Source organism: Muntiacus reevesi, chromosome 13, assembly GCF_963930625.1.
Source record: "Muntiacus reevesi chromosome 13, mMunRee1.1, whole genome shotgun sequence".
Lineage (NCBI taxonomy): Eukaryota > Metazoa > Chordata > Mammalia > Artiodactyla > Cervidae > Muntiacus > Muntiacus reevesi.
In genome coordinates, this window is record NC_089261.1 from 17,606,196 (window position 1) to 17,632,384 (window position 26,189).

The 26,189-nt window shown below is 44.4% G+C and overlaps 1 protein-coding gene across 1 annotated transcript; it reads left to right on the forward strand.

Moving 5' to 3' along the window:
* Positions 1 to 16,605: 16,605 nt before the first annotated feature.
* Positions 16,606 to 25,925, forward strand: PRKAB1 (protein kinase AMP-activated non-catalytic subunit beta 1). The gene is made up of 7 exons (XM_065904607.1): positions 16,606 to 17,130; positions 19,383 to 19,546; positions 20,397 to 20,490; positions 20,773 to 20,887; positions 22,809 to 22,942; positions 24,330 to 24,398; positions 24,629 to 25,925. Exons 1-7 carry the CDS (start codon positions 16,972 to 16,974, stop codon positions 24,704 to 24,706), a joined length of 813 nt encoding a protein of 270 aa, XP_065760679.1. The 5' UTR covers positions 16,606 to 16,971; the 3' UTR covers positions 24,707 to 25,925.
* Positions 25,926 to 26,189: the final 264 nt, after the last annotated feature.

Here is a 26,189-nt window from a genome sequence, read left to right on the forward strand (position 1 = left end):
CCAGATTTTCACAAGACTGGCTCTTCCTCTTTCCCCAGGTCTCAGCTTCTCAGAAAGAGATGAGCTAACCCCTGTCAAAGGTAGCCACCCACTTCTGGTCCCTCATTAGCATATTACTCTTTTAAATTTCCTCCACACCTAGAAGATGATGTAGCCCACAACAGATAACCTAAAAATATTGTTGAATGAGTAAACCGTTTCTTCTTCCCAAGTCCCCTTCCTCTAGCTAATGTTCACTCCTTTGCCTCAGGGTAGATTCTTGTATTCACGGAAGTCTTGAATATGCCAATTTTTCAAGAATGTTGGGGTCTCCCTTTGCCTGCTCACACAGCCTGCAGTTTTACTTTGAGGTCTTATCACGGTGGTAGATACAATAGTCAATTGTGTAATGGTCAATTTTTTTCAAAAATTGTCTTTCTCAGAGACTATCAGCCCCTAGGAGAGCATGAACCATGTTAATCTTTTTCACCTCTGCATTCTTGGTGCCTGGCATTTGGAAGGTTTTTCGTAATTATTTGTTGTCTGTAAGAATGAATAAATAAATAATGAATAAGGGAGAAAGGGGGAAAGAGAACAGAACCAAAAGTTACCCCATCATCTTTTACTTTATTATCAGATTTAAATTTGATTTGGGTTGGTTTTTTTTTTAATTTTATTTATTTATTTGGCTGTATTGGGTCTTAGTTGCAGCACACAGGATTTTTAGTTGCAGCATGTGAACTCTTAGTTGTAGCATATGGTCTAGTTCCCTGACCAGGGATCAAACCCAGACCCCCTGCATTGGGATCATGGAGTCTCAACCACTGGACCAGGAGGGAAGTCCCCTAAACCTGATTTCAGAAGGAAGGTGTGATTCACCAAGGAATTGGTTCAAAGTCCTGTCGTCAAACATTCTCCCTAATTCCTTGATCACTTTAATAAGTGATGGATTGGAAAACAGAAGTTATGAAAATCCATGTACACCCGGAAGTTACTTCACAAAGTTATGGACCCAAATGAAGCCCGACTTGTGTGGGCGACTTGTGAGGCTTCCTTTGAGTCTGGACTGCCCCCTCGTGGAAACAATGGACAAAGCTGGTTCACCTTTAATGAGTGGCATGCTTCTGTTGCCTTTTATAACCCTACATGTCTCTGTAATGAGCTTCAGAAACAAGCTGGAGGGAAACTGCACAGCTCCAACAGAAAAGAAGTATCAGGTTCTTGAATAACTGCCTTTCAACCAAACAGAAATGGAGATGATGCTTTTTAAGGGCTCACATTATGCCAGACACTGTTCTAAGCACTCTGTGCCATATAGTCATCTCAAGAACCAACTGAGGAAGCCACTATTTATTGTCCACCAACAAGGAAACTGAGGTGTGGGAAGGTTAAGTAACTTGCCTAAGGTCCCATGAGGAAAAAGTGGTAGAGGTAGGATTTGAACTTGCATGGTTGGGGCTTCCCTGGTGCCTCAGATGGTAAAGAATCTGCCTGCCAACGCAGGAAACACAGGTTTGGTCCTTGGGTTGGGAAGATCCCCCTGGAGAAGGGAATGGCAACCCACTCCAGTATTCTTGCCTGAAGAATACCATGGACAGAGGAGCCTGGTAGGCTATAGTCCATGGGGCCACAAAGAGTTGGACATGACTGAGCAATTAACACTTTTCACACTTTTAGTCTGGTTCCAAAGTTCCAGCTCCCAACATGACTACTTGCCACTAGCCACTAGTCCAAAGCACTAAATTACAGTCTGTTGCCTTTGAATAGACTTATTGGCTGATTTCCAGGGTTATTTTTGAGATAACTCACACCAGGACTCAATTCTGGCCTCAAAGTGCTCAAAAGCAGTGTAGCATCTTTTCCTTGGAAACTGCAAAAATTGTGTGTGTGTGTGTGTGTGTGTGTGTGTGTGTGTGTACGCACGCTTAGTCATTTCTAACTTTGCAATCCCAGAGAAGACAGTAAAACCTCAGTGACTGAGGAAGACAGCATCTGGCTAAATAAGGTTTGTTCTTCAGTCTCTCCATATTCTACAATTCTCAAAATAGCTCTTTTGCCGCCAAAGAAGTTGTTTAACCATTAAAAGAAAAAATGAGTAACTATAATAATAATAGTATTATGGCTCACTATCTGCCAAGTCAGATGCCTAGAGCCAGACATCCTGGAGTCCAAAGTCAAGTGGGCCTTAAGAAGCATCTCTTCGAACAAACCTAGTGGAGGTGGTGGACCTCTGGCTGAGCTATTTCAAATCCAAAGAGATGATGCTGTTAAAGTGCTGCACTCAATATGCCAGCAACTTTGGAAAACAGCAGTGACACAGGATTAGAAAAGGTCAGTTTTCATTCCAATCCAAAGAAAGTCAATGCCAGAGAATGTTCAAACTATCACAGTTGCACTCATCTCACATGCTAGTAAAGTAATGCTCAAAATTCTCCAGGCAAGGCTTCAACAGTATGTGAACCGAGACCTTCCAGATGTTCAAGCTGGATTTAGAAAAGGCAGAGGAACCAGAGATCAAATTACCAACATCCATTGGATCCTAGAAAAAGCAAGAGAGTTCCAGGAAAATATCTACTTCTGCTTTATTGACTGCACCAAAGCCTTTGACTGTGTGGATCACAACAAACTGGAAAATTCTTCAAGAGATCTGAGTACCAGACCACCTTACCTGCCTCCTTGAAAATCTGTATGCAGGTCAAGAAGCAACAGTTATAACTGAACATGGAACAATGGACTGGTTCCAAATTGGGAAAGGAGTACATCAAGGCTGTATACTGTCACCCTGTTTATTTAACTTATATGCAGAGTACATCATGTAAAATGCTGGGCTGGATGAAGCACAAGCTGGAATCAAGATTGTCAGGAAAATAACCTCAAATATGCAGATGACACTACCCTTATCGCAGAAAGCGAAGAAGAACTAAAGAGCCTCTTGATGAAAGTGAAAGAGTGGAGTGAAAAAGCTGGCTTAAAACTCAACATTCAGAAAATTAAGATCATGGCATCCAGTCCTATCACTTCATGGCAAGTAGATGGGGAAACAGTGAAAACAGTGGCAGACTTTATTTTCTTGGCCTCCACAATCACTGCAGATGGTGACCACAGCCATGAAATTAAAAGATGCTTGCTCTTTGGAAGAAAAGCTATGACCAACCTAGACAGCATATTAAAAAGCAGAAAAAAAAAAAAAGCAGAGACATTACTTTGCCAACAAAGGTCTGTCTAGTCAAAGCTATGGTTTTTCCAGTAGTCATGTATGGATATGAGAGTTGGACTATGAAGAAAGCTTAAGCGCCGAAGAATTGATGCTTTTGAACTGCGGTGTTGGAGAAGACTCTTGAGAGTCCCTTGAACTGCAAGAAGATCAAACCAGTCAATCCTAAAGGAAGTCAACCCTGAATATTCACTAGAAGGACTGATGCTAAAGCAGAAGCTCACTTTGGCCACATGATGCAAAGGACTGACTTATTTGAGAAGACCTTTATGCTGGGAAAGATTGAAGGTGGGAGGAGAAGGGGACAATGGAGGATGAGATGGTTGGATGGCATCACAGACTCAATGGACATGAGTTTGAGCAAGCTCTGGGAGTTGGTGATGGACAGGGAAACCTGGCATGCTGCCGTCCATGGGGTTGCAAAGAGTTCTGACATGACTGAGTGACTGAACTGAACTGATCTGCCAAGTATTCTGCTAAACCCTTAAAATGTACTTTCACTCAGATGCCATTGACAACCCTAAATATAAGTACTATTATTAATTCATCTTTGCCTTTGTGGGAACTGAGGCTCAGAGAAGTTAAGTAACTTGTTCAAGGTCACACAACTGCAAAGTGTTAGGATTTGAGCCAGCCAGTTTGATTCTGACATGCATGTTCTTAATCACATCATTAAACTAACTCCCATAAATCATGAATCGACTCTCATCTTTTAGTTCATAACTAAGAAAAAATAACAAAGCTACTTATTACAGATAACAGAATGAAATGACTTAATACCTCTTTCCCGTTTTCTCTAATTAGTTGCAAGTTTGACATAAATTTGTGTGGGCTGAACTTTTAGAACAGATTTGTGGTAACTACAACACATTTTTTTTCCCTCTGGGATCTTATCAAATATTTAAAAAGCTCTGAGGTCTCACTTTCATGTCTAAAATTTATTTTCTATGTTCAATAATTGATATTCATAGAAGAAAAATCTACTCCATTCCTAATGTTTAAAAATAGGGTCTTCCCTAGTGGTCTAAGACTCCATGCTCCCAATGCAGAGGGCCCAAGTTTGATCCCTAATCAGGGAATTAAATCCCACATGCCACAACTAAAGATCCTGACTGCTGCAGTGAAGACTGGAGATCCTGCATGCTGCAATTAAGAATACAGACTTCCCTGGCGGTCCAGTGGTTAAGACTCTGCTTTTCTACTGCAGGGAGCTCGACTTTGATTCCTGGTTGGGGAACTAAGATCCTGCATGACATGGCCCAGAAAAAAGAATAGGAGCTAAATTGAGTGTATGTTTTACAATGCTTTTTGGTTGTAAGCAACAGAAAATCCAATTGACTTAAACAGCAAGAGAAGTTACTGGTTTTCATAATGGAGAATTTCAGACAGAGGACAAATGTCAAGGTTAATTTGATCCAGAATATCATTGAAGTCAGCAGAGTATGGCTCTGATTCTCTTTGATTCTCTCAGTTCTTTTCTCTTTTGTGTATAATTCATTGTCCTCAAACTTCCCTTATGAGAGGAGCATCTCGAGCTAAGAAGTTCCTCATCAATGTACTGAGAGAAGGAAGGCCTCTCTACCCAAACCAGCAGACAAATACCCTGCTCTTCTTTCTCACGGTAACATGTCATAGCGTCATGTGAGAATCAAGGTTAGCATAGTTCTGGCTTACAACCACATCCCTGAGATAAATGTTTTAGCAAGAGGGGAGGGATTATCTATAGGACTTGCCTCTGAAGTTGTTCAGTAAACATTAGCTTTTATTAATTTTATTATTTTAATAAATGAGATTTTTTTTAACCTAGGTAAAGTATAAGTTGTTGTTGTCACTAAGTCATGTCCAACCTTTTGCACCCCGTGGACCGTAGCCTCCCAGGCTCCTCTGTCCGTGGGATTTCTGAGGCAAGAATACTAGAGTGGTTTGCCGTTCCCTTCTCCAGGGGATCTTCCCAACCCAGGGATCGAACCCACATCTCCTGCACTGGCAGGTGGATTCTTTACAACTGACCCACCAGGGGAGCCCCAAAGTATGAGTGACCATTAATGAAAAGTTGGTCTACCTAGTTCACAAATCAGCAAATATATACCAAAACAGTGAAATACCATTTTTACTGATGAGGCTGCGAAAAAAATTTTAATGTGATATTGTTCAGTTTGTTTGTTTTTTAATTTTTGGCTGCGCTGGGTCTTGGTTACTATGCGGGCTTTTCTCTAGTTGTGGAGAGCAGGGGCTGCTCTCTACGTGTGGTGTGCATGCTTCTGATCGTGGTGAAAGTGAAGGTCGCTCAGTCAGGTCCCACACTTTTCGACCCCATGGACTGTACAGTCCATGGAATTCCCCAGGCTAGAATCCTGGAGTGGGTAGTCTTTCCGTTCTCCAGGGGATCTTCCCAACCCAGGGATGGAGCCCAGGTCTCCCGCACTGCAGGCGGATTCGTTACCAGCTGAGCCACCCAGGCAGCCCTCTCACTGTGGTGGCTTCTCTGTTGCAGAGCGCAGGCTCTCGGATACGCAGGCTCGACGGCTGCCACTCACCGGCTCTGGATACAGGCTCGGTAGGATGGTGCCCAGGCTTAGTTGTGCCAGAGCATGTGGGATCTTCCTGGCCCAGAGACCAAACCCACGTCTCCTACATTTCCAGGTGGACTCTTTGCCACTGAGCCACCAGGGAGGCCTTGATAACATTCAGTTTTGAAGAGGCTGTGATAAAGTAATCCCAAACATAATTGCTTCAGTCGTGTCCAACTCTTTGAGACCCTATGGACTGTAGCCCACCAGGCTCTTCTGTCCATGGGATTCTCCAGGCAAGAATACTGGAATGGGTTGCCATGCCCTCCTCCAGGGGATCTTCCAGACTCAGGGATCAAACCTGTGTCTCCTGAATTGCAGGTGGATTCTTTACCAATGAGCCACTGGGAAAGCTTAAGTTGTATGGGTATATGATATCAATTTTATTTGTGAAAGTCCAAGATGAAAAACAAAAATGTTAGAACAATTAGATACCCTTGTGCTAAAGAATGAACCTCAACCCATGCCTCATACCATACATATAAGTTGACTGAAAATGGATTAGATCTAGATGTAAAACCTAAAACGATAAAACTTCTGAAGAAAACATAGGAGAATGTGGAGAAATTAGAACTATAGTACATAGTGATAGCAATAGAAACTGGTGCCGTGCTGCTGCTAAGTCACTTCAGTCGTGTCCGACCCTGTGTGACCCCACAGACGGCAGCCCATCAGGTTTCCCCGTCCCTGGGATTCTCCAGGCAAGAACACTGGAGTGGGTTGCCATTTCCTTCTCCAGTGCGTGAAAGTGAAAGTGAAGTCGCTCAGTCGTGTCCGACTCTTAGCGACCCCATGGGCTGCAGCCCACCAGGCTCCTCCGTCCATGGGATTGTCCAGGCCAGAGTATTGGAGTGGGCTGCCAGTGCCTTCTCCAAGAAACTGGTGCAGCCCCTATGAAGGCAGTATGGCAGTTCCTCTGAAATAAATAAGTACATAAAATGGAACTAGCATATGATCCAGCAATCCCACTTCCAGGTATATGCCAAAAAGAATTGAAATCAGGGTCCCAAAAAGATATTTGTAAACCAGTGTTCATTGTAGCATTATTATAATAGCTGAAAGATAGACATAACCCAAGTATCCATCAATGGATGAATAGATAATCAAACTGTAGTATACACCTAATGGAATATTATTCAGCCTCAAAAAGAGAGGAAATTCTGGCACATGCTACAACATGGATGAACCTTGAAGACATCATGTTTAAGTGAAATAAGCCAGTCACAAAGGATAACTATTGTGATTCCACTCATATGGAGGTACTTAAGTAGTCAACTTCATACAGACAGAAAGTAGAATAGTAGTTGCCAGGGGCTTCAAGAAAGAGGGAACAGGGAGTTCACAGGTACAGAGTTTGTTTTGCAAGACGAAAAGGGTTCTGGAGATGGATGGTTGTGATGATTGCACAACAGTGTGAATGTATTTAATGCCACCTAAGCAGTTTAGTGGAGAAGGGAGTGGCAACCCACTCCAGTATTCTTGCCTGGAGAATCCCGTGGACAGAGCAGCCTGACGGGCTACAGTCCTTGGGGTCACAAGAGTCGAATACGACTTAGCGACTAGATCACCATCATCAAAACGGTTTAAATGGTAGGTTTTATTTCTGTATATGTATTCATCATTTTTAATTGTCTACATTTTAGGACATCTTGGGACCAGAGACCAGGGAGAGACTTCCCCTCCCAACTAATTCCTAGTGATGGTAAATGACTTGCCTAGAATATACAAGTCATTTAGGCAAGTTAACTAAATGACTTGCATATTAAACCAACAGCTCAAAAGCCCATATTCTGAACTACTTCCTTTCTCTGGCTTTTATACTCCAGGAGGCAAAATTCCTTTGCCCTGACCATCCCAGGGCGAAGTACAACTAGGGACCAGCCCTATGGCCCAGAGCCCACCAAAATTATTCCAACTGTCCAGTCCTAGACCTGCTCAGCAGCTTACCTTGCCTCACCCATTCCTTCTCTGAGAAATCTCAATAAGGACTTTCTGCACATGCTTTCCCCTCACTCTCTCTGCCTGTGGCCACCCTCAGGGTTCCCTCTCTTGGCTGTGTGGTGTGGCACACCTCCCACCCCCTCCTTTTGGGAACTGAGAGTAACAAGCTATCTTTTCCATGGCATTCCTCTCCTGATCTGTTGGCCTCATCAAACATGAATAAAGCCAAGATCCCAGGTACATTTTACAACAGTATATTTTAGCACAATTTTGAAAAAATTATAATTTTTAAAGAGCCTTCAGAAAATAAAGATAAAATTAATTATGATATATTTATGCTATAGTAGTTTAGCATGGTCATTAAGAGTGTAGACTTGGGAATCAAATTTCCTGCATCTGAATTCTGGCCCCAGAGCTTACTGGCTTTGTGATGTTGGGCAAGTTACTTATCTACTTGTGCCTTAGTTTTCTCATATGTAAAGTGGGGATGATGATAATAGAATGTATCTCTTAGGATTTTGTGAGGATTAAGTGGGTTGAAACAAGGACAGTACTTAGGACAGTGCCGGGTATACAGTAAGCACTCTGCAGATGTTAACTATTACTGTTATGGATTCTGCAGCCAAAAAGTGAGGGAGCTCGGTATGTGCTGACGTGGAAAGATACACTAAGGGGAGAAAGTTCCAAGTGTGTCATTTTTTTTAATGGAGAGTAATATAAGCAAATACCTTTTCTGGAAAAAAAAATGCATTTAAAACAAAACAAGCCTCCTAAAAGTAGATAAAAAACCCTCAACCAGTTAATTTTGAGAAGAAAAAAGAAGAGATTTAAGTGAAAGTGTGAGGGGGACTTTTTTTTTATTCAACACCTCCTGTACTACTTGGAATTTTTATCATTTTCATTCATACTTAAAAATACAGACATGTAATTTTTTTGGAAGACTGGTAACATTTGTCATTGCTCTTTATTGCCACCTAGGAGTTGCTGGAGGTATTGTGTTCATGATCACTGTCATTGGTGTTCTCCTTACTAATTTACTAAGTGATTCACCTTCTTGATTATATCAAGCATTTCATAGCCTCCAACTTTCACATGTTAATGAGTTTGGTAACAGTAAGAAATATGGGCCCAGAGTTATCAGAAGTCAAAGAATAAAACAGAAACAGAAAAGCATCTAGTTTGATCTCCTTCACCGAATGACCATTTCAGCTTTATATTTAAAATTTTGAGTATCCTGACCCATTGGTCCACCTAAGGTGATCTCTTACCCACTGGCCTGTCCATGAGGCCTAAATTTTTATATTGGTCTGGTTACCCATGTCTGATTAAACCACTGGTTCCATGGTTTCCTTGCTGTGTGACCTTAAGCAAGCCACTTGACCTCTCTGAGCTTCAGTTTCTTTATCTATAAAATGTAAGTGATAACAGTAGCAGAACCTTCAAAGGACTTTTGGGAGTTATGAGTTGATGTAGCAAGCACAATGACAGGCACATAATAGGGTTTGATAGACAATTTTCACTACTAACACCTACAGTGTTCAAATCATGACCTATTTGTCACTTCCTCCAGGAAGCCTTCCTTGAGCTCCTGGCTCAGTCACATCCCTCTCACTAGATCACAGTTGTCCTTCCTAGCATTTGTCACAGACAATGACTGGATGATTATTTGATTAATGTTTCTCTTCCCTACTGGATCGTAAGCTCTGTGAGCATGGAGCCTGGGTCCGGTTTTGTCAATCACGTCATCACTAGCATCTACCCCAGTGACTGGCAGATAATAGCTGTGCCATAAGTGTTACTAAGAAATGAATTAATGAAGTTAGAAAGCTGTAGGCCTAGATGTTACCTAGAATGAGTGTCATGATTAGCTTCTGCTGTACTGAGCCACCTAAGTTCTGAGAGACGGCAGTAGAGCCTGGGGTGGAGGTGTTACCCTGCAAGATGGTTAAAAAGGATAAACTGTACACCTCTACCATTTGTCCTAGGACCAATCCTAGCTGTTATTTTTCAATTGAGGTGAAAATCACATAACATAAAATTAGCCATTTTAAAGTGTACAATTCAGTGGCATTTAGAACATTTTCAATGTCATGCAGTCCATCTACACCAAGTTCCAAAATGTTTTCAAAACCCCAAAGGAAAATGCCGTGCATATAAAGGAGTCACTCCCCCGTTCCCTCTACCATCCAGCTCCTGGAAACCCCCAATCTGCCTTCTTCGTCTATGGATTTGCCTATTCTGGACATTTCCTACCAATGGAATCATACAATATGGAGTCTTTTGTCTCTGACTTCCTGCACTTAGCATGATGTTTTCAACGTTCATCTAATCTGTGTTGTGTATATCAGTACTTCATTCCTTTCAGTGGCTGAATAATACTCCATTCCATAGATATACCATATTGTTTTTATTTATTCATTCCTTGATGGAAACTTGCATTATTTCCACCTTCTGACTATTATGAATGCGATCCAATTTTTTAAAATATTAATTTATTCACTTATTTATTTGGATGTCCTAGGTGTTAGTTGCAGCACGCAGGATCTTTGATCTTCACTGTGGCATGTGAACTCTTTAGTTGCAGCATGTGGGATCTAGTTCCCCAAACAGGGATCAAATCTGGGCCCCTGCATTGGGAGTGTGGAGTCTTAGCCACTGGACCACCAAGGAAGTCCCCAGTTTTGTTTTTCTAAGCATCCATGGTAGCAGTTAAGAACCTGCCTGCCAATGCAGGGGACATAAGAGACGTGGGTTCCATCCCTGGGTTGGGAAGATCCCTTGGAGGAGGAAATGGCAACTCTCTCCAGTGTTTTTGCCTGGAGAATCCCACAGACAGAGGAGCCTGGCAGGCTACAGTTCATGGGGTTGCAAAGAGTTGCATGCGACTGAAGCGACTTAGCACACACGCGTGGTATGTCAGTTCATGAAGAGTGAAATATCACAATGCCCTGGACCAGAAACCAGAACACGGGTCCTTAAAATGATGGGTAACCACTAGCTTCTTGTATGACTTGGCAAGCCATTTCACTTCCTCAGCTGTAACCTAAGAGGTCAAACTAGGATTTTTGTGTGGGTAGTTTATTTGGAAGGTGGTTTCGAGTATTTATTTTGGAGATGATCCTAAGAAGTGATAAAGAAAGGAAGGAAGCCATCAGATTCAGTATATAGTTATGATCAGTCACTGCTGTCACCATCTAGGATTCAGTTCCACTGGGGGCCTCTGAGACACTGTATAGAATACATCCTAGGTTTGTCCCACTCAAGGAGCAAGGGAACTGGGGTATCTCTCTACCAAATCCTTTCTGTCAGTGGCTGAGGGCTGCTCACACACAGTCCACTCTCTGGCCTTCCCTCCTGTATGGGCCAGGAATGTTCCAGAGGCTCTCAGACAGAGTCACATGCTCAGTGTAGGAAACTTGGAGCATACGCAGGAGGATGCATGTCCATGAAGTATAGTGATCTTCAACTATAGTTAGTGAAAGTGAAAGTCACTCGGTCATGTCTGACTCTTTGCAACCCCATGGACTGTACAATCCATGGAATTCTCCAGGCCAGAATACTGGAGTGGGTAGCCTTTCCCTTCTCCAGGGGATCTTCCCAACCCAGGAATCGAACCTAGGTCTCCCACATTGCAGAGGGATTATCAAACTCTGATCTCCTTGCTCACATTTTAAAGAGACGAGGATATAGATGTCTTTTTATTTTTTTCCACCCCCGTTGAATCATTGCCTGAAAACTGCTTCAGTTTCTCAGTCATCCTGTTGGGAAGTGGGAAGGGTGGACTCCTCTCCTCTACTCCTTCACATCTTCTTAAAAGAGCATAGCAATAATTCAGGACCAACTTTATTAAGACAGATGTGTTACCTCAAGCTGGTCACTTTTCCTCTCTAGGCCTCAGTTTACTCTGTAACTGAAGCTTTTTCTTTTTTTTTTTTTTAATATAATATTTATTTATTTTTGACTGTGCTGAGTCTTTGTTGCTGTGCGGGCTTTTCTCTAATTGCAAGAAGAGGAGGCTACTCTAGCGGTGTGCAAGCTTGTCACTGCAGTGACTTCTATTGCAGAGCATGGGCTCTAGGGCACAGGGGCTTCAGTAGTTGCAGCACATGGGCACAGTAATTGCGGCTCCAAGGTTCTAGAGCACGTGGGCTCAGTAGCTGTTGCCCACGGGCCCAGCTTCTCTGCTGCATGTGGGATACTCCTGGACCAGGGATCGAACTCTGTCTTCTGCATTGTTAAGTGGGTTCTTTATCACTGAGCCACCAGGGAAGTCCTGAAGCTTTTTCTTAAAAAGAAAAAAAGAAATTATTTTCATTGAGAGTAAAACAAAGATATAGGAAACCACACAAAAGAAATGTGTGGCTTAGTGAATTATTATAAGGCAAATGCTTTAATAATTACCACCCAGGTCAAGCAGTAGGAGTTGCCAGAAGTCCCACAAATCACAAAATGAGGCTATTTGCCAGTCAAGGTCTCTTCCAGGGGAGTTTTGATTCATGAAATTTAGAAATCTTTTTTTTTTTATAATGGGCTGACTTCTTAGATTTAGCCAGCCCTCAAAAAATTCTATGATATTGTAAAATGTATATCCATCATCACATGACTCAGATAACATTACTCCCAAATGTAAACTCTTCCACGAAATACCACTGTCCTGGAATAATATCCAGAATGTTCACTGTGACCAGTGAAGTTCAAAAGGATCAAGCTTTTCCTCCTGTTCACCAATACATGCCAAATGAAAGTGCAAGTTGCTCAGTCATGTCTGACTTTTTGCAACTCCATGGACTATAAAGTCCACGGAATTCTCCAAGTCAGAATACTGGAGTGGGTGGCCTTTTTCCAGGGGATCTTCCTAACCCAGGGATCAAACTCAGGTCTCCTGCATTGCAGGCAGATTCTTTACAAGCTGAGCCACAAGGTTGCCTCTATATTTCTGTAGCATGTAAAGCTCATATCTACCCCCAGGGCCTTTGCACTTGCATTTTTCCTCTCCTTGAAATGGTCCTCCCAAACTCTTCTCCCATCTGACATTTTCTTGTCATTGAGCTCTCAACTGTCACTTCCTCAGGGAGGCCCTCCTTGACCATCTCATTTAAAGTAGTACCCTGTCCTCCTCTCACATTATTCCATTTTGTTTCCTTCATAGTAGCAGTCACTCTGAAATTATCTGGCTTGTTTGCCTGTTTATAAATCTGCCTGCCACCAGGGGCCATTCAGCTTTGCAAAGAGATAAACATTGTCAGTCCTGTGATTCTTTATCCCAGAACTGAAAACAAAGCCAGGCACATTTTGGTTCTCCATAAATATCTGTGGACTGGATACTGAGCTCCATTTACTTCTCTGCCAATGACTGTCTCTCTTTCACAATGACAGTTGCGTCTCAGTGGGGAGAGAATACAGGGATGCCTAGTAAGAAAAGATGGACACATCTGCCAAACATTGTCAGTGTTATTTACATTGCCTAGATGAATTTCAGAAAGCCTAGTGGAAATCCAAGTAGGCCAACTAAAAGCAAGCTTATAATTCTATCCCAACAGTTTACGCACATCGTAGTCTGTCTTAGTCATCTCAGACTGCCACAAAAAAGTATCACAGACTGAGTGGCTGAAACAACAGAAATTTATTTTTCCATAGTTCTGGAGGCTGGAAAGTCCAAGAACGAAGTTCTGTCAGGGTTTGGTTTCTGGTGAGAAGCTGTCTTCCTGGTTTGCATATGGCTACTTTATCCTCACACAGCCTTTCCTCTGAGTGTCCGTGGAGAGGAAGAATGGCCGGGGTGGGGGGCGGGGTGTGAACTGGCATCTTTCCCACTCCTCTTAAGGACACTAATTATATCAGATCAGGGCCCCACCTTTATGACCTCCCCTAACTTTAGTCACTTCCTAAAGAGCCTCTCCCCCAGTACAGTCACAGTGAGGTCATGAATTTGGGGGGAACACAAGCATTCAGTCCATAACAAAAGATGCTTTTCTCCCCCACGTCTCTTCATCAGCTCTAAACTCTGTACCACCTAGTTGACTGAGTCCAAAACCTCAGACCCCGAATGGCCAATAGTCAAGGGATTGGACTGGAAGTTTCCATAGTTACTAAATACATGCCCCTGCCCAGGAGACCTTTGTAAGGTTATCATCTAGCAGTCATGGCTTGAGCCAGATGTATTTTCCTAGAAGGAATATGAGGAAGGAGGGTGGGCCTCTTATTCTCACAATTGAGGGATTTCAGTGCTGAGCCCTATAGAGTCCAGAAATGAGGCAGGGTTCCCTTTTCCAGAGCTAAGCACTGCTGTCTTCTTTTTTCTTAAAATTATATTTAGTTCTTAAATAGTTAACATTCACCTGGCACTAAATTCAAAAAGTATAAATGGAATAACGTGAAAAGTCTCCCAGAAGCCCAGTTGCCTTCCCTAGAAGCAAATAGTTTCAGTTTCCTATATATTTTCATATATATTCTTCAGATTTCCTGTACTTCTACTGGCAAACGTGTATATTTTTTCTCCCTCCCCCCTTAAATGTTACATACTTTGATGCCCTGTTCTGCACCTTACTTGTTTTTCCTTCTTATTGATTGATATACCTTGGATATTGATCCATGTCAACATGTAGCATTTTCTCATTTTTAAGGCTGCATAGCTTGCCGTTACATAGATAAGTCATGATTTATTTAACCAGTTTTCTACTGGTGGACACATAGGCTGTGTCCAGTACTTTTCTCTTGCAAATATTCAAATATTGCAATGGATGACTTTGTCCATCATTTTTCAGGTGCACGAGTGTATCTGTAGGATAAATCCCTAGAAGTTCTTATATTGTTTTTATATTAAATGTTCTTATATTGATGTATGTTTAGATTAAAAGTTTCCACTTTTGTTTTTTATTTATTTAATTATTTATTTAATTTGGACTGTGCCACATCTTAGTTGCAGCACTCAGGATCTTTAGTTGTGACATGCAAACCCTTACTTGCAGCATGTGGGATCTAGTTCCCTGACCAGAGATTGAACCCAGGCCCCCTGCATTGGAAGCACGGAGTTTTAACCACTGGACCATCAGGGAAGGCCCTAAAAATGTTTTTAAATTACAAAAGTAATACATCCTTGCAGTAGAAGCATTTTCAAACAGTAATCTAAAAAGTGAAAATCCCATTTCTGTCTGCTCATGTTTCCAATCCAAGTTCTCTCCCAAGAGGGGACCAGTATTAACAGCATGTTTTAAATCTTCCCAGAACTTTCCATTTGCAAGCATAATGATACTAATAAAAGTGCTAATGTTTACTGGTTGCTTACTCTAAGAGTCAGGTGCTATGCAGAGCACTTTTCCTGCATGTTCTCAATTAATTCACAAGGCAAACCTGTGAGAAAAGGTGTTATTTTTATTCCCCGTTTCGCAAAAGAGGAAACCAGGTGACAGTTCTTAAGTGGCAAAGCCACATTTCCTTATTCCATCAAATCTAAGATTCCAGGGACTGTAAGACACACCATTTTAGAGAGATTAAAATGTAAAATAAAATGGGGATCTTGGAATTAATGTATTATAGCATTAGAAACAATGCTTTAATGAACTTGACTGCATATAATCTTAACATGTGTTTTCCTGTAGAAATTTCCTAGAAGTAAAATTGTGTACCAAAATGAAGGTACATATTTTATTTATTTTTATTATTATTTATTTGATTGCATCAGGTCTTAGTTGTGGCACACAGGATCTTCCTTGTGACTGGCAGGATCTTTTCGTTGTGGCAAACAGACTCTCTAGTTGTGGTGTGCAGGTTCAGTAGTTGTGGCACACGGACTCTCTAGTTTTGCACAGGTTCCAAGGTGAGCAAGTTCAATAGTTGCTTCATGGCATGTGAGATCTTAGTTCCCAGACCCAGGGATTGAACCCTAATCTCCTGCATTGCAAGGCACATTCTTAACTACTGGACCACCAGGGAAGTCCCTTTATTTTTTTTAGATACTGCCAAATTCCCCATATCTTGGTCATCTGTGTTTCCTATTTACTTCATACAATGTCCGGCACTATGTAGGTACTACATGTTCAATGGAAAAAGTGCATGCTCAGGCCCAGCAAATGCAAAGCATTTTGAGATACTCACATGCAAAAACAATACAACACACACACACACACACACACACACATCTACCACCACCACCACCACAAATCCTAACAGTGACTAACAAGTGAGAAGATTAGAATATTTTAGTCCCACATTTTTCTTGCTGAAGCACCTGCCATAGTAAAAGACAAACATTAATAAATAAATGCATTTTATGCAGAATGATGTTCAAAGTGATTTTAAAATAGCTTGCAGAATTACCTATCAAAAGGCTGTGCACTCAATTATTTGAAAACACACTAATAATTCCAAAATTTTACAACTCCCAAGCTACTGGACGTGAAAATTTTCCAGGGAGCTTAACGGTCTGTGATTTTCTCAAACACCTACAAGACTACCTGCATCAGAATCACCTAGAGTGCTTATTGAAATGCAGACCCCACACCAGAGCTTCCCAATCATAATTTCAGGAGATTAGGGACATGTGAATATGCATTTTGAACAGGCACTCCACATGATTCTAAGGCACTCAAAGGCATGAGAGCTAGCGCATTAAAGGGCTTTAAGGAGTCTTTTAATTAGATTTACCCTTTAGGACGATCCTTTGGCTGTAAAGTGTAGAATCAACTGGAAGTGAGCAAAGATAACCAAGATAACACTGTCACTCATGCCAGCGCGGGACCGAAGCTCAGATGGCCTGCGCGCTTCTGCGCCCCCTGCCGGCCGTCAGCAGCTTCGTCCAGTGCTGGCCTTAGCGGCCGACTGCGACTGCGCTCTCCGAACCCCCGCGGGACTGTCTGGGGAGCTTGCCCGTGCGCAGACCTGGACCGGAAGCGGAAGTGAGGTCGAGTTGGCCTCGCGCGCTTCTCCAGCCTCAGCCACCCCCAACTCTGTGGGTCGGGTCCCTTTGAGGAAGTGCCGGAAGCGGAAGTTTCTAAGAGGTTGGGGAGTTGTTCGGGGACTGTCGGATTATCTTAGTTGTAGGTGGGTTCGCGTCGCCGGCTGTCTGAGCAGGTGCAGTGCCTTTGCGAGAACTCTTCAATCTTGCCGTCCCGGCTCAGTCTGGATCCCGACCCCGAACCTTAGCCTGCGGGCTCTGGTACCTAGTGATCTGACTCTTCTCTAGGGTCCTGGTGAAGATCCTGGGTGTCCCTTGCCCCTCCCCTGGAGTGAGGCCCCTTCGGCTTCCCAGTGTCCCCGTAGACTCTCGCCATGGGCAACACGAGCAGCGAGCGCGCTGCGCTGGACCGGCAGGGTGGCCACAAGACACCCCGAAGGGACAGCTCGGGGGGCTCCAAGGATGGAGACAGGCCCAAGATCCTGATGGACAGTCCCGAGGACGCCGACCTCTTTCACTCTGAGGAAATCAAGGTAATGGGGAGTGGGACAATCTGATTCCCCTTAACTGTTGTTGAAATCTACTAGATTCCCTCCCCTCCACCCTATTCCTTCTAATTAAGAAGTGGAAGAGCCCTCTTAGCTCAATAACTTGTGTCTAATTACTGATACGAGAAAGTCTCCCCGAGGGGGAAGGAATTCACTTCGTTTAACATCATTAAGGAAAAGGCAGCGCTGAGACAGGCTCAAATTCTTGATTAATTAAGATCGTGGCACTAGCAGTAATTGAGCCCCAGTCTCTGCTTTTCTCTTAGGTATAATTAATTTCACAGCTCTCAGGAATCTTCCACCACTTTTAAGTAGGCTGATGGAGCCTTTTGTTGTAGTTTTACAGTTTATTTTCAGTTTTGGAGAACACGTGTAAAGTGAACATAAGAGTTGAATAGCTGACTATGGCTGCCAGAGGTCTTTAGTTATGCAGAAGATTTGTGGTTCACTCTTGAGAGCAGGCACAGAAGAGTACATTGACTTCTGGAGGAGTAAGTGAAACGTCAGTCTAAAGGAGGCAGCCAACTGCTACTCAGCTTCTCTCTCCTGTTGTTTATATATGACTTAATATTTTAAACAGGCCAAAGCAAACATTTTTGCAAGCCAAACTTAGATGTCCTGCTCCTATCTGCTTTAACTCGTAATAAACTGAAGGTAATTCTCGATTCTTGCTCTAGCTGCTCTCCTGCTAACCACCTCTTGTGGTCTGTTTCTAGGGACAGAGCCCAGTCCAAGAATACTCAGTGATTCTGACAACTGATATGTATGTGGTATAGCCTAAAGAAATGAACTAAATGCTGAAGGGACAGTTAGTTAAGGAAAGATGACAAATACCCCCTCCTCCCACCAAAGTCCTGTTAGTTTGTAGCTGCCTGTTAATCATCACTGTCCATTAGGCTAATTGTCTGGCTGGTCATTCTGGTTGTGCTCGTGTTTCCTCAGATGTTGGAATGGGTGACCACGTTATTATCTTATTTCCTCACCTGAAGCTTAGCTTTGAGGCGAGCTATGAAGAGTCTGCTTTTCCTTAGCCTGTCATTTTAACTTGCTTTCTGAGTTTGTTGCATTCCCGAGGGTGTGTGCAAAGTGAACTTTGAAATCCTTTTCCCAGCAGTTTGATATCTCTTCCCCAGGAAATAATTTTGACCCAAAGGTGCCTGTTTAAGACTCCATAAGAATCAAACTATCAAAGTACTTTCTTTAAGAAGTATCTGTTCTTTTGCCGAATTAAAACTCTTTACAAGAAGTGTTTAACATAACAAGTGATCTGTACAGAGTTACTTTAAATAACTCCCCCTGTCATTTCCATAGAAGTCACTGAAAGATATAGCAGACACATTGGATTAAATGCCTAGATACCAAAAAAAAAAAGTCATGGATTCTTTTTAACTGTACTAGGTCAACGTTTTGACAGTGGTTAGTTATCACACCCTCAGTGGAAAGTGATACCAGTCTGTTATTCTTTAATCTGTAGCAAAGAATGCAATATTTGAAATGAAGGTGCTAGAAGCTTGCTCTAGACCTTTTAAGAGTCTGTCACAGCCTAGAACTCCTACTCTGGCTCCTGACTAGGAAAAACTGTAAGAGATCCAGAGCTACCTATCTTTCACTGAGAGTTAACGAGGTTATTTCTCTCATCCCAGAATACCTCCATTACACAGCGCCGCCCACACAGAAAGTTATCATTTCATGAGGGTCAGGCTGTGTCTTTTCTCACCTTTTCCTCTATGGTGCCTGGATGGCACTCAGTGGATAGCTTTTCCCTCCCTCAGTGCCTGGATCTGCCAGTTGTCAAGCTGAAAGCTCTGGAATTGTCCCTGATAAATTTTCATGTATTTTAAATCTTGCTTAATTAAGGGAAGAAAATGACATTTATTAAGCTAGTCTCAAATTCATTGCTGCCTTCTTCCAAGTGAGTTTTATCATTTCTCAAGTTTTGATGTAAACCCCTTGAATAATAATAGCAATAACAATAGCTATTAATTATGAAGCACCTACCCCGGGTCTGACCCTATGCAGAGCATTTTACATGGACTCTCTCAGCCTTCACAACCTTAAGAATTACTTTTATTCTCTCCATTTTGCAAGTAGGAAAACTGAGGTAGAGCTGGTGAGTTAATGGGCTGGAATATAAACCTGGGTAGTAACAGCTGCCTCTTCAGAATGAACTGTCAGTATTAAGGTGACGGTCTCTTACTAATGGCTCCCTGTTCCTGAGTAAACTGCTCTGTTTCTAGGCTCCAGAGAAGGAAGAGTTCCTGGCCTGGCAGCACGATCTGGAAGTGAACGACAAAGCTCCCGCCCAGGCTCGGCCAACTGTTTTTCGATGGACGGGTGGTGGAAAGGAAGTTTACTTGTCTGGGTCCTTTAACAACTGGAGTAAACTTCCCCTCACAAGAAGGTATTCACCTGGACATGTTCACATATTTGTCTTAACCCAGGGATACTCTGGTTTCCGAATGATCCCTGTGGGTGAACAGAAGAGGATGTTTTTATAAAGTAGATGCTGAATGGAAAAATAGTCATGCTTAATAATTCACAGGGTTAAAATCTCACACCCAAAAAACACACTTAGAAGAAAACATCACTCGGTTATGAGGGTTTCTGTTTCACAGACACCTTTCTGTTTCACACAGAACCAGGCTGGGCCTGATTCTTGACAGGGAACTGCCTGCTTTTCCAGGAGTCCAGATGGTGTAGGAGGGAGCCACTCAGCCCAGTTATAAGTCATGCCTGTCAAGGGAAGAAAACAATCAAATGAGAGAGGTTTTCCTGGAACCTTTTTTTTGTTAGTAGTTGTACAAGTTTCTATAGGGAACTTTGTACATCCTGTGAAATTGATCCCCTGTCCTGCGCTAGGCAAACTGACAAAGGGTAAAACTTGGCAGGCAGCCTGCTGCTTATCTTGTGTTGCTGTCCTCCTTGGCATCCAGACTGCCAGGTGTTACTTTGCACATAGCAGGAGGACAAATGCCTGTTTGTTGAGTTTTTGATGGTAGGAATGTAGATTCCTGGTATTTGGGCAAAGCGAGTTTTCCAGGAAACCTCTTATGTTGCTACTTTGTGGTAGCTTTTCTGTACTGAGATCATTATAATGAATTGTCTCAGTTGGTTAAAAAATGTTTATTTCTTCTGTGGCTGAACTCTTGATTTTACCTGGAAGCTTTGTTTTGTTCCATAGCTGGTTTTGCAAGTCAGCTCAGAGTGCAGCTCACCCTATTGGCACCCTCTGCTTCCTTTTTCTCTTGCAGCCACAATAACTTTGTAGCCATCCTGGATCTGCCGGAAGGAGAGCATCAGTACAAGTTCTTTGTGGATGGTCAGTGGACACACGACCCTTCCGAGGTACTCTTCCTCCTACCCTTGGTCTTCTGGCTGCCCACACAATTCAAGCACGTGGCCTACCCTCAGAGACAGTTGCCAGGTCCCTCTGTCTTGCTGGTAGAAGTCCCGTGTGTGACTGAGCTAGATAGCAGTGCTCATTGTCAGCCTGTTGGCATCCTTGACGTGAATGAGCCAGTTGGCAGGCCAAGAGATGAAGCCTTCCCACCAGGAATGCTAAATCCTCTAAGGAATACTTTTGGAGACCTTTTGCGTTATGATTTCTACCTGTCTGTCTCTTCCCAGCCAGTAGTCACGAGCCAGCTTGGCACAGTCAACAACATCATTCAAGTGAAGAAAACTGACTTTGAAGTGTTTGATGCTTTAATGGTGGATTCCCAAAAGTGCTCCGACGTTTCTGGTATGAACAGTTATTTTATACCACGCGTGTGCAGGTGGGGGCCGCGTCATTTTGAATTACGCTTGTTTTCCTTGCCTCTCCTTCTTGAGCGGGAGCCACCCAATCAGTGGGCGTGAATATCTCCCCAAAGAGCCACAAAACTAATTTCTAACTCTGTGTTTGGCCAACTTGCTGAAATCTATCTCTGAGGGAGCAGTAAGTCATTTGGGGGCGGGGCGGGGAGGGGGGGTGGTCATCTCTAGGATTTAGCAGGCCTGCTTGGCCACAGAAAGCAGACACTGGAAATGGAACCAGTTTGCTCTTGTGCCAGCGGCAGGCCCATAAGGCCCTAGAGAGTAGCATTGGGTTGGTGAGGGGCCAGCACTGGGGGACGCCTGTCCACTTGGGGCTCCTAGAGAGTTTTAGCCTGCCAGGTAATAAATGGACCCCTTCGTGACCTTGGCTGTCACTCGCATATTCCATTTGCACCTTGTCAGAATCCCTTCAGAGGAGGAGGCTCACCACAAAACAGGCTGCACAGCCTGCTGGGTCAGGGTCCTAGTAAAACGTGCCCTTCTTCCAAGAGTCATCCAATTTTCAGTCATTCAGTAAGTTGCTTTCCATCCAGACCCACAGGAAGAAACTACTCAGAAATGGCACGTGAAGGCAGAGAGAAGAACGTGTTGGCATGTGCAGTGTCATCACCAGATGCTCTGCCCCCTCCAGCAGGGCTTTACACAGTTCCAGGACCCCTGTGGGAGGTGGGCCAGAGATCCCCCAGGAGTGTGCCTGACTGTCTAAGAAAACAGGTTCAGTTCAGTTTGAAGGTTGAGTCTTCCCTTAGCTGCCTGGGCCCAGAGATTTGCCCCCGGGATCTCTTACTGTTTATCAGCTCAGAACTCTCACCAGCAGGTGGACCACGTGGCTGACAGGTCAGGTCATTGAATAGGACTCAGACATCAAAAAATAGCATCGTCCACTATCCATAGCTAAGTGATGTTTGAGAGAAGTCATTTCTTACTCAGATAAGTGGGAATTGGGGGAATGCCCAGATACCTTTACTTGCTGATAAGTGAAATTTTAGGCCACATACCAAAGGTTTTAGTCAAGGTTCTGCAGCAGAGGTCACCTGGGGGTGTGGGGGGGGAAGCTGGTAAACCAGCTTCAGACTCTCCATGCTCTTCTCATACTCAGATACTCCCTTACTCAAAATGCATATTAATTCCCAATGGCTCCGTTTCCTGCCCTCAATGCCTTTCTGTTTCCTGCTCTGGTGGGGCTGGGTTGTGTGAAGGGAGTCTGTCCCCTGGAAAGTGACGAGGAAGGAGTTGGCGGAGCCAGGCCATCTCAGCTTTACGTGAACAGCACAAGTCTCAGGTGGCCACGTGCATCCCCAGTGTCCTTTGGATCACAGCTCAGTGCCTGCAAGCTGGCCAGAGATCACTGAGTGAGTGGCTTCTGTTTTCAAAATACCACACTGCTAGAAGCTTAATATATCTGTATAAGTGATATACTCGAGCATGAGTTTAAAAAGAACCTGAGGCTGATTCATGTCCATGTATGGCAAAAACCACTACAATAAAAAAAAAAAATACTAGCTGGAATGCAAAAAAAAAAGAACCTGAGAGCGGTAGAAGCAGAGAGCCTTCAGAAGTCAGGTTTTCAACTTCTTGTTTTAGTTTTGAAATGTGCCCTTGCCGCTGTGTCAACAGGTTGCCTATCTTTGTTTTTATTCTGGCTGGCAGTGCTCCTAACTTGGTCCTAGCCACGTAAGCCTCACTAGAAGCCTTGAGCTTCTTTGAGGTGTTTGCGGGCCCCACCTGCAGCGAGGAGGAAGTGTTACCCTGTGTGGCTGTCGGATCAGGTCACTGTGAACAACTTCCTGTGACTGACCCAGAACTCCAGTTTCTCAAGTAAATGTCCTGTGGCCATCTCCCCCCAGAGTTGTCCAGTTCCCCGCCGGGACCCTACCATCAGGAGCCCTACGTCTCGAAACCAGAGGAGCGGTTTAAAGCGCCTCCCATCCTCCCACCACATCTCCTCCAAGTCATCCTAAACAAGGACACGGGCATTTCCGTGAGTATTACCCAGACGTTTCCCAGACCATCCTCCATGGTTACGTTCCGCCGCTCCCCTCTGGCCGCCTCTGGCAAAGCAGCTGGTGAAAATGTTCAGTGTCGCCCATCAGTGTTCATGCCAGGTCCACCTCTGATACGGAAAACGGCTGCTCACAAAATGCTCCCAGAGTGGACGCTGCCTTCCCGTCATGCTGCCTTTATGAGCTCTTCCTCTTGTGTTCCACCCCCATCTAGCCTGAGCCTCGTTCCTTTTTAATTTCATGACAAAATATGTAACCCCCTCTTCTCAGTAAGCTACGTGATGATGGAATTCTTCCTCTGGCCCTTAAATTTTAGAATCTTGTTTTAATCAGCGAATTGCTTCCAGAAGTATCATTGCTCCTGGATCAAAATTTGGGGTCTGTGGGTAATGCATATGGCCCCTGGTAATTGATGTTACTGCTGAAAAGAAGCATGCCTTCTTCTGGATCCTGAAGAGCACTTTGTTAAAGTTAAGAGCACCCTAACTTTCCATCCCATTTAACCTGAACTGCCTGGTTTCCCCAGCTCTAGACTGAGCAGCGTAGCCATAATTCTTGGGAATCTAGATGTTCTGCTTGGTCCAAGCCACCACCTAAAATACACACGCCTGTTAGGTGATAAGGTAATCATGCTGCTGTTCTGGGTGCCACACAGAAGAGGGTGCACATGTGCTAAGGTGCGGGGCTTAGAGGCCTACATGTGCCAGCATCTGCTGCAGCAATCACGGGTATTCCGTGGGGGCTCACTGTCCTTGGGCACCAGGTCCCACCCCACCCCTGTGTGGAGAGCAGCCCCATGCACAGATCTGATAGCTGAGCCAGCTTTTATCAGGTACTTTAGCTTTTATAAAACTGGGGAGTGTACATTGAAAATACCCTGGATTCTGACTTCTCTTTAAAAATAGGAAGATGTGGCAACATTTTGGGTCCAGTATATGAGCTTGTGTGAAGCAGTAGCGCATCTTCCCCGCCCCCAGTCACCCAGTGCTTTCTTCAGGCTCACCGTCTGAGTCTCAGAGACTTGCAACCCAGTGCTCAGGAGCCTGGAGTGTAGTTTTTATTTTCCAGCTTTCTTTAAAAGCACCTGCAGTGCAGTTTTCTTTCTGCTCCAACAAGAGGGCAGAGCCATGGCCCATGCTCTAGAGACCAAGATGAAGCCTGATTAGAGACGCACACTGGTGTGCCCAGCAGGCACCCCAAGAGCTCCGCTTAGTCACCCCTCACTCCTCCTTCACTGCCTGACTTAGGAAGAAAGGGGCCTGAGAGCCTCCCTCCTTTCCTTTGAAATCCAGTGCCGTGAAACACGGGAGAATCTTCGTGATTTCTCGGTCCTAAGTGCACACGTCTACTTTTGTTCCCCCGCAGTGTGATCCAGCTCTGCTCCCTGAGCCCAACCACGTCATGTTGAACCACCTCTATGCACTCTCCATCAAGGTGAGGACCCGTTTGTTACTGTTGTTACTATCTGAGCCACTGTGTTTCTTGCCCTGAGGGCCCCCTGCCCCCAGTGATGGAATGGCCTGAAGTCCTTACCTGGAGGGCAGCTTCTGGGCCCAGGCCCAGGAACTTGTATTTGTGCCGCCCTCTTGATTATTCCCATGTTCCCTAAAATCTGAGCATCCTGACTTAGCCCTGCCTTTGATGATTTCTACCATCTTCCTCAGGATGGAGTGATGGTGCTCAGCGCGACCCACCGGTACAAGAAAAAATACGTCACCACCTTGTTATACAAACCCATATGAAGAGGTGGGAGCCGCCAGGGGCCCAGGCGCAGCGTGCACCTCCAGGCTCCACGCATGCATGCTCTTCGCTAGATGGAACGGACTGTAAATTTCCCATTTCACACTCTTTATAAGGCATTTCATACCCGCCCTACACCTGCCTGAAGGTTTGTTCCAGACACAGCAGATCCTGACGCGCCTCGGTCTGTGACAGTTCCTCGAGGCTGAGGGTGGAGTAGGGGGAGCAGACGGTCTGCAGCTCCCACCCTGCAGTGTGAAGGGTGGTGCAAGCCTAGATTTAAGCCCCATGAATGTGGAGATTTTTCTTAAGCCAAAAATGAACACTAGCTGATGAAAGCTGTGCTAGTGAAAATCTGGGGAGCAGGTCCCAAGGCCGCAGAGAATCTCTCATCAGTGGTGTGTTGGTATTGACGCGTCCCTGCCAATGCCTGGCCGCAGACCCGCCAGCAAGTGGGTGCTGGTCCTGCCTGTCTCCTGAAATCAAGCAATAGGTCGTCCTCCACTCCCTGCTGCCGGGAGGTGTGATTTCTGTAGAAATTAGACCTTGTCTGATTTCCAGATGAAGTTTTACAATTGTTTCTTACGCTTATATGCATCAAGTGGTTTTTGTTTTTTTAAACCAGCAGTGGCTGACTATACAGCCTTAGGGCAATTTTTAAATCACCCCAACTAGACTCAATCATGTGACCTGTGCTGAGCAATAATCTGTTCTCAGAACAGACTCAGAAAACCGTGGCCGGATTCCTCCTTTAAGCTGGGTGATCCTGCGGACTGACCACTGCTAGCCAGAAGGGTGTCCGGCTTTTTCGGCGAACCGTAACGAGGTGGCACCATCACCCAGAAAATTGTGGAGAGGCACCCTGCCCTACCCTGTGCCACCTTGCTGGGGACCCCTGATGCCTACTCAGCAAAGAGGGCTGCAGCAACTGGTGTTGCTTATTCTGGAAGGAAGTTAGCAGTCGTGGCCACCTTGTGATTTTATATGAGGAAGACATCCTTTGGACCAAAGCAAACCTCTCTACACAGCCGGAGATGTGCCTGTGACCGAGGCTCCTGTCCCCGGGTCAGCAGAAGCTGTCGTCCCGCCTGTGTTCCTGCCGGAGACAGAGGAGCCAGCTCCCCGGTGTTCAGTACTCGTGCCCTTCTTTGTCACTGTTTTCAAAGCACTGGACAACTGTCACCCTGATGTACAGGTTCCAATAAAGCTTTGTAAAGATAATGGACGTGCACTTAAGGGAATCTCTGACTTCACGCTGTCATCTGGAGGAGACTGGTGCTCTCCCCAAGGTCTATTCGGTGCAGTGCTCTTCAGTCTTTTTCCCACCTTGGCACACATTGAAAGTGGTGCCGTCCTTTTGGCATTCTGGGATGAGAAGCCAGGGCAGCTCGGCTCTCTGCAGGGCTAGGGGCCTTTCCCTGACCCACCTGTTCTGCACACAGGTTAGAAGGCTATTAAGAGGCTATAAAATTGAGCCCCTTGGAG